Source organism: Ranitomeya imitator, chromosome 9, assembly GCF_032444005.1.
Source record: "Ranitomeya imitator isolate aRanImi1 chromosome 9, aRanImi1.pri, whole genome shotgun sequence".
NCBI lineage: Eukaryota > Metazoa > Chordata > Amphibia > Anura > Dendrobatidae > Ranitomeya > Ranitomeya imitator.
In genome coordinates this window covers 124485862-124495319 of record NC_091290.1, presented here as the reverse complement: position 1 = coordinate 124495319, position 9458 = coordinate 124485862, and the positions used below count along the sequence as shown (strand labels likewise).

The window sequence follows — 9458 nt, the reverse complement described above, 5'->3', positions numbered from 1 at the left end:
ACCCATTAAAATATTTCCTAAAAAGTTGGCAAGTACACCTTCTGGCTCTTGTGGGCCACGTTAACCATATTAAAAAGTTTTGATCCATCAAAAAAAAAATTTCAAAAAACTTGAAAACTTCATAAAATTGTACACATTTTCGAGCAATATTCAACCACTCATCATCCTGCTGAACAGCTAAAGTTTTCATGTATTTTGCTGTTTTGGAGAAGGTTGAAAAGGTGCATTCATTCCTCGTACAGAAGAAAGTAGAGCACACAAGCAAAAGAAAAAAAAAATGCGAAGGCGGCACGAATGAAACGTGGGTCCAGAAAGGGGAACAAGGACGTACCTTATACCACGGCCAAGAGAAGTATTTAACACATCCGCTAGTGAGGAGCACTTTCATAAAGCTGGAGAACAGCTCTGGAGGATTGGAGCTTCTCAGAATTTTCTTCCATGCTCAAGATACAATTATTACACGGTTGATTGACAGTAAGGAACCGCCATGGCTCGGACCGGGCTCACCATTTTTCTCTTCGTTGCTATACTAATGCTGGGTCAAATCACCGGGCAGTCATCTAGGTCAAAGAACAAAAAGGATCGCAGGTCTAAGGAGAAAGGTAAGACTTTACTGGAAAGTGAGGGAGAGAAATGGAATAATGAGTAAGGGCGTTGGTATAAGTATGAGTAAGTGGCTCATGGGGGCAGCAAAATCGGTCAGCTTACCATGTGGCTCCAGGTTCTATGAATTATGCTGCAATCTGAATACATAAAAAAGGGTAGAATTTTAGAGTGTTTCAAGCTGCACTATTCATACAGTTTCATGTAAAAGTTTGTGCACCCCTGGTCAAAATTACCGTTATTGTGAACAGTTAAGCAAGTTGAAGATTAAATGATCTGTAAAAGGCCTAAAGTTAAAGATGGCACATCTACTTTGCATTTTAGGCAAAATATATATATATATACATTTTCATCTTTTCCATTTGAAAAATTACAAAAAGAAAAATGGGCCCCAGTGAAGGTATCACAGCTTGTACACGTTTTTTTTGTAGCCAGACAAACGTCTTCCAATTCTTGTTCCGAGTGAGTTTCATCCATTCTTTCTTGGAAAATTCTTCCAGTTGTGTGAGATTCCTGGGTCGTCTTGCTTCTTCTGCTATTTTGAGGTCTAGCCGATGATTTTCAATGATGTGCAGATCAGCTTGCACCTTTTGAGGTAGCCTATTGTGGATTTTGATGTGTGTTTAGCATCATTATCCATTTGTGGAAACCATCCTCTATTCACCTTCAGCTTTTTTACAGATGGTGTTATATTTGCATCAGGAATATGTTGAAATGTCATTGAATCCATTCTTCCCTCTACTCGTGAAATGTTCCCTGTGCCATTGGTTGCAACACAACCCCATTGCATGAGTGATCCACCCCTATGCTTAATTGTTGGCGAGATGTTCTTTTCCTGAATTTCTATGCCCTTTTTTCTCCACACATACCTTTGATCATTGTGGTCAAAGAGTTCTATTTTAACCATATTGGTCTACAGGACTTGTTTCCAAAATGTATCAGGCTTGTTTAGATGTTCTTTTGGACCCAGGAGAGGTTTTCTTCCGATGACTCTTCCATGAAGGCCATAATTTGTGTAGATGTCTCTGAACAGTATAACAATATACCACAACTCCAGAGTCTGCTAAATCTATCTGAAGTTCTTTTCAAGTGAAGCGGAAGTTCCGATTTGCCTCTCTAGCAATCCTATGAACAGCTCCTCACTGAATTTTTGCTTGGTCTCCCAGACCTTATCTTGATCTCAACTCCTCAACTGTTCCTGTTAACTGCAATTTCTTGATTACATTTTGAACTGAGGAAGGGCAACTTGAAAATGCTTTGCTATCTTCTTATAGCCTTTTCCTGCTTGTTAGGCCTCCACCATTTTCATTTTCAGAGTGCTAGGCAGCAGCTTAGAAGATCCCATGGCTGCAGTTTTTTGGCACAAAGCTAATGGAGCCTGGGTTTTTATAAAGTTGGGAAATTTCCATCACCTAGCCTTTCCAAACAATGATAGAGAACAAGCCATAACCCTAACAGGCTAATTAAGGTCTGAAAACATGTTCAAAGTTTTCTGAGCACAGAATTCTCCAAGGGTGCCCAAACTTTTTAATTGGCCAATTTTCCTTTTTGTAATTTTTAAATATAAAACATGAAAATAAATGTACGTTTTTGCCTAAAATACAAAAAGGAAATGAGTCATTTTTAACTTTAGGCCTTTTAGAGATCATTTCATCTTCAACTTGTGTAACTGTTCACAATAACAGTAATTTTGACCAGGGGAGCCCAAAGTTTTACATGCCACTGTATATGGTCTTATACAGGGTCTGTAGACCTTTCACTTGTCATAAATATGTCATTCTGGGTTTTTTTTTTTAGTATAAATGCAGCTGTTCTTCTGAATTTTGCATTGTTATTCATTTGTTTCCATGTTTTCCTGTGTCTGTGACATGGTCCCCTTTGCCATGGGTGTAGCTCTATGGTACATCGCTTGTCTAAGTCCCAGCAGAATAATGCTACCTCTGACAGTGACACCATCAGACAAAGACAAGGTTTACAAAGTAGCTTCAGGAGATCAGTGGCATTTACACCAGGTTCACAAATTATATATCTATGGAAAGTGAAAGGTTCGGTATAAGGAGAAGGAGGTCAAAAGTATCCAGTATTATATTTTATTCCCACTGTTTCTCAGAGTATGCCATTTTATTTTGAATCTGCCATATTGTTTTGAAAGATATGGGCAGCTTTATTTCATGCAAAAATTGTTCTTCACAAGGGGGCGTAGCTCAGAGAGTAGTAACGAAGAGCAGCCTAAAGCCACGCCATAGAGGATCTTGTGAGCCTTGGCAATGATCAAAGGCGTATATCTCTGGAACCATATGGCGAATTTCGAAAAAATAACACTCAGAGAAGCAGCAGGAATGAAATAAGCACAAAACAGACCATTTTTTTACCTTGTGACAGGTCCACGTGTATGTTAAGAAACAACCTCTATGGGTCTTCTCTTTATTACATACCTATCTCTTTATAAGTCATACCTATCTCCATTTTATTTTTCAAATTTGCCAATGAGTATTTTTCATATCACAATCTGTATGTTATATAAAAAAAAAATGCAATTTTCACAATGGCCACTGACCACAGGCGCTAGGACAAAAACCAAACAAATATGTTCCGGTCACTGGAGGTAAAAAAATATTCACTAGGACGTTTTCATGGACTCCCTTTTGTTTTTGTTTTTTTCTGACATTGCACTATAAGGGGGGTCCGTGTCCAGTAATTCCATTAGCACACATTTAAAGGGTAAGTCAAAATTCTCCTATGAATGGTGTCTTTAAGTGTGTTTAGAACATTTTGGTGTTGACCAAGCTCAAACAGGAAATGTGATGTTTACTTTCTGGAAACGGTTATGAAAAGAATATTGAAACTGATATATGAAGACGATCATTGAGTTACTGTAATGCAACTTTTTTTTTTTTCGAGTAAACAAGAGGAAGGATAATATTTAACTTTTCAGAAACCTAAGTACAGTATAACAAAATGTTTATCCCTGTGTTTAAAATCTTGAAGGCTGTGGACACAGAAAAAAATATATTTTTTTACTTGTATTAGTAGTTACCTTTAAATTGTAAAATTGAAATATGTTTCAGTCTGCACGATTAGTTTTTTAATTCATTTTTTGACCCCTTGTTTGCAACCTGATCCAAATTTCAGACTTTTTTTTTCTCGTGGGAGTGTCCCTCCTAGTAATGTAGGCTGGATGAGACCTCTGTGTGTATCAAGGGTGTTCCTGTCTTCATTGGCTCATAAATCAGATTAGTTTCTGTCCTGGAATGCTTTGACCCTTATGTGCTTGTTTTCTCTACCCTCCCTGATACTGTAGATACTGTCTTTCCTCTCCACATTGGGGAAAGCTGAAGGCAACCACCTCCCCCTCACTTCTTTAATCTCCAACACTAAGTGAATGGTGATATTAAATAATAATAATCATTAATAAAAAAAAAGATTGTGTTAACTTTTTCTAACTGAAAATCATTAGATGTATTGGTAGATGTTCCATTAAATTAAATGGAACTGAGCTATAAGCCCTATAACAACTCGTGGACCCCATTGATAACTTTGGATGTCTTCTGATATACTGTGCCTTAATGACATGGTAGAGGATGTCTGGAAATAAAACTGAGTTATATTACTTGATGCCTTAGGTCTCCAGTAGAATTAGGAGGACCAGTCAATGGTAATGGCTCCAACCACAAAGAACGAGATTTGTCTTTATTGTTTTAGTAGACTATAAATCTGTAATATTGTCTTCTTCATTTTGCTCTCCGAAGACAAAGATGGAGATCTGAAGACACAGATTGACAAATTGTGGCGGGAGGTGAACTCCTTGAAGGAAATGCAGGCGTTACAAACAGGTAAAATGCATTGTTTCAATTAATGTGGGTACCCAAAGGGTAACGTTTCTCCAAGTTGCAAGCCAATGTAAGGAGACTTATAGGCCATGCAGTGCTCCTCTGGGAAATTAAATATGCAAATTACATCTAATCATTGCAAAGCCAGAGGTCTGATTTGGCTGGATGAGAGGCCTCTGATGGGTCCCATCATTAATCTCTCTGACTTATGTAAATCAGGTCTCCATGAGAAGGAAGAAAGCCACCTATCAAAGCTAGCTACTAATTTGCATAACTTTTTGCCCCCTGGAGCAATTTCTGATCTATAAAACTCCATTGCATCTGTCAGTACACAAGAAGAACCAGTACCCCTGTAGAGTTTATGTTCAATACAAGCTGCCCTAGTTCCTATATCCAGCACAGCAGGGGTGTCAAACTGCATTCCTCGAGGGCCGCAAACCATGCGTGTTTTCAAGATTTCCTTAGCATTGCACAAGGTGCTGCAATCATTATTTGTGTAGGTGATTAAATTATCACCTGTGCAGTACAAGAAAATCCTGAAAACATGACCTGGTTGCAGCCCTTGAGGATTGCAGTTTGACACCCCTGCAGTACAGTCCTCCATGCAGCCAGTCTTCACTTTTTGAACCCACCTTCTTAGACACCTCTGGAGCTTACTTGGCCACCAGATGTCATGACTAGTTGCTAGACCTTACATGACGCCATGATGCGCGTGAGGATGTCAAGAATGCTGGTTGCAGATGTGAAGATGGTCTACCATGGAGGACCATATTGACTGCCGAACCAGGGCAGCAAAAATAAAATTATCTATTTATCACCTAAATTTTGCCAAAACTTACGCACGATCGGATCTGCCTTTACAAGTTTCTGAAAAGTGTCATTAACATTCATTTCAAGTGACAGATTAACCATGCACATATGGTCAGATGGGTGCTAGAGAGAACATATAGTCACCAGTTAGCACCATACGTTCCCCAAATAGTGCCCAACTAAAACCTAGAGGGATAAAACCATTCGGACATGATACCATCTGCAGTTTTTTTTTCTGCAGGAGGAGTCCTTGCCAAATATGTAGTAGCAATCTGCTCTGATTATTGCATTTATTATGAGTTTTTCCCTTTTTTGATGCAGATTTCAAGCAGCGGTTTTTATGCAAGTTTTAAAGTGTAGAAAATATGGACTTAAAACCATAACTGCATTTTTTCCCCATGTGGTTTCTCAAAAGTCTCCATAGAAACTTATAGGAAAAACGCACCGAAAAAGAAAAAAATCAAAAACCACAGTTTAATAGCATCTTCAAATTCACAGTAGATATGAATTTTGACTAAATTGTGAAAAAAAAGGAAAAATAAACAAAAAACCTACCGTGTTTATGCTATATGGGAACATGTCCTAAAGTTCCTCTATTGGCACCAAAATGCATGGGGAACACTGCAGCCAACACAACCCACCATTAATGCCTTACGCATTCACTTACCAGGCATGTGGGGAACAGCAAACTAGCAATATACTGTTAATATATTTGCATCCCATCCAAATCCAAAAATACAGACGTAGCAACAACTATCGCCATAGCGTACACATATAAACTATTTGCTTAGCTTGAAAATCAATCAGAGCCGCACTAAACAAATACGCTAGAGCGCTGAGGCAGGAAATGCCAAGAACATAAATGACTACAATACAAAAGCAAACACAAAAGGTGTATTTGGTTTATTACTAAACGTTGTAAACTTTCCGCTGTTTGTAAGAAACCAATCAAGAACAATATAAATATCTTAATACAAGTAATATAACAAGGAGTTTTTCAAAATTCATCACAAAATTCCACTTTTACTGATACTGCAGTCTGAGAATTATTCACCCTCTTATTGACAAGCGTCTTTAGTGCTTAGTAGAGCCTCTCTGGCTGTTACGACCTTCTGTTCCTCTGGCTGTTATGACTTGCTGCAGATGTGATGCACAGCCACACATCAACTTCTGATAGTGTTAATGAGGAATTTTAGCCAATCCCTCAAGAGCAATGGCCTCTGGTTGACGAATATTGACAAGTGGTCTAAAAAGTTAAGAGAAGGCCAAACAAAGAAAAGGATATAAAAAAGATAACGAAAGTAATATTTCCATAAGTAGATTTAGCAGCATAGTCTACAAGTTCAAGTTAAAAAGGAAAACAATCGACACTACCAGGACGTGGCAGAATAAAGGAAGCTGTCACCGGTTGCCACCACATTCCCAAGGAGGCAGGTGGTCAGAAACAGGTCCCTTAAAACATATCTTGCCGTGGATCTTTTGCAGTTTGCACATTAAGGCACTAAACAATGAAGGTATCTTTGCCTAGACTCCAAGACCTAACCTCTACTGATTTAAGAGCACAACAGTTGGCTCCTGTTTGCTCAAATACATAAAAATTAGTCACAAGTTTAGTGAGTGGGGCATCCTCTGAAACAATGTTGTGCTTACAGTGCAGCATGGCAGTAATGCTTACACTAAAGCATGGCAGTGGCTCGTGATGCCTACAGTGCAGCATGACGGTGGCTAGGAGATGCCTACAATGAAGCATGATGGTGACTGATTCCTATAGTGAGGCATGGCGGTGGCTCAGTGATGCCTACACATGCCTTCGATCTGTCCAAGCCTATTGCAAAATGAAGAGATCCTACCTAAAAGTTCTTCAAGTCTATCTTGTAGGGACACCAAAGAAGTAAGACTGTTTCACTAAGGGAAGAGTCAGATGGTCGTATAACTTGGACAAGGATCTCAATGAGAAGCTGGGACTGGCCATCGGCTATTCCGATCCAAACATGACAGCTGTTGTATTGCAATCCTTGTCCGTCTGACTCTTCCCCCAAGGTTCAATTTGTACGAGTTTGTATGGTCATGGCTAATGGGCTCATTAACATTTGACTAAGAGCCAGTATGGTAAAATGAATTGTGTCAGTCAAAACTACAACTCGTCCTGTTGAAAATCAGTCCTTCGACGGCTATGTCGACAGAAGAAAAATTCAAAAAGTTATGACTCTTGGGAAAAAAGGGAAGGTAAATTTCAAGCTGGCCAGGGTTAAATCTGATTTTAGCACATTTTCTATCTGATATATGGTAATGATCGGTTTAATCCAAATATTATTTTTAAGATTTCTTCTTCTGTGCTGCTATGAAATATGTTTTGTTGCTATTTTGGGGTCGGCTTCAATTTAAAGGCTCATAAAACACCACCGCGTTTTTATGAAAGGAATGAAATTTTATTTTGTGAATTCAGTCTCCTGTGCCTCGATAAATGATATGAGATTCCTTTATTTGCAGTCTGCCTACGGGGTACGAAAATTCATAAAAAATGCTATCTGGCTTTTGAGGAAACCAAGCATTTTCACGAAGCCAACGAGGACTGCATAGCCAAAGGGGGCACCTTGGCCATTCCAAGAGATGCCGACGAGAACAGCGTACTTCGAGATTATGGAAAGAAGAGCCTGCCGGGTGCCGGGGACTTCTGGTTGGGCATCAACGATATGGTGACTGAGGGGAAATTTGTGGACGTCAATGGAATTGCTATTAATTATTTTAATTGGGAGAAGTCACCGAATGGAGGAAAGCGCAAAAATTGTGCTCTCCTGACACAGGCTTCCCAAGGAAAATGGATAGATGAAGTTTGTCGTAGCTTGAAGAAATACGTCTGTGAATTCATTATTCCCTAGAGGACAATCGTCACCGGCCGATGTTGCAATTTGGCACAATTTATTTCTTCATGATTGTGTTATTTGTGGTTTACAGTAGGAAAACCACCGCTAACAAAAGGTTAGATAACATTCAGCATGGCTACAGCCATAGATTTTTCTGTTTCCGATTTTTTTTTATTACATATTTTAAGGGATGGTCTCATCTTCTTAAATGGATAAAAGTTACAAAGTGCTTGTGAAAATAAACAACTTTGCAATTTACTTCTCCATTTCCAAGAACAAAGATTATCACTGACTTAAGTTTCCAATCACCTCTACAGTCAAAAGGTGACTAGTTTACTAACCAGCGAGTGCAGCGCTGGCAAGCTCTTTTCTATAGAACTTACAAGTGTTGCTCTTAAGTTGGCCGGGTCGCTGGATTGGGACAGATCTATTGACCATGCGCTTCTCTGTTGCTATAGACTGCACAGTTTGGGGCAGTGATGTAACAATGCTGCTGGTCCAAACTGTCAAGCATCAGAAGCGTTCCTTCTCCCGGCAAGCAGGAAGTCAGTAGGCAGGGGAGCGCTGTGCTCTTGAGGATTGAACATGAGAAAAATCCTTTAAAAGTATATTCCAGTCTAACCAAATTATCACCTATCCACTGGATTGATGATGGCTGTTGGGTCAATGCGAGTCCCAATGATTGTCCCTCATTTTCCCCTGGTTCAACCCCAGCAAGAGAAGAAGATCATATGCAATTTGCGATCATTGAGGGTCCCAAAAGTGGACTTCAGCATTAAAAGATCACTTCAGGCAAAATTTTTCAGGCTGTAAAGGTGTAATAATCGGGCCGAGATTAGAACGCAGTGCATGGACTGACGGACAGCTCTCCCAACCAGAGTGTGATGGCTGAATAGAAAGATATGTCGGTTAGGTAGAGCCGCTGGCCAGTCCGGGCACTGCGTTCTGATCTTGGTCTGATTTATACGGCTAACTGCACCCCAATACAGCATTTAGGGCTTGAAGGGTGACGTAATACTTTCCTTCAAACCTTGCATCTCATATAACCAGAGTATCGGTATGGCCCAAAGAGTTCCTATAGACTTGTGCGTCCGCTGTTCTCATTAGACATTTTGGACACCGTTGCCTTTTCAATTGTATTTAACAAGTACAAAACTGTTCCTTACGGAAATTTTGGGATTAATATCGCATGTAATAGTTCATAATCTGGATGCAAGTCGTCAGTGAGAGCCGCAGCATCCTCTTGTGACTGTATTTATAAAATATATTTAGCAATGCTGTACGTTTGGGCTTTCTGTCGATTTTTTTCCCCCAGATTTTGGAGCTTAACAATTGTTGACATTAAAATTGG

At 39.5% G+C, this 9458-nt stretch overlaps 1 protein-coding gene across 1 annotated transcript; it reads left to right on the top strand.

Annotated features, from left to right (window-relative positions):
* The first annotated feature begins 382 nt into the window (after positions 1-382).
* CLEC3A (C-type lectin domain family 3 member A) lies at positions 383-9458 on the top strand. The gene is made up of 3 exons (XM_069740136.1): positions 383-602; positions 4353-4436; positions 7734-9458. The coding sequence occupies exons 1-3, from the start codon at positions 488-490 to the stop codon at positions 8120-8122; spliced, it is 588 nt and encodes a 195-aa protein (XP_069596237.1). The 5' UTR covers positions 383-487; the 3' UTR covers positions 8123-9458.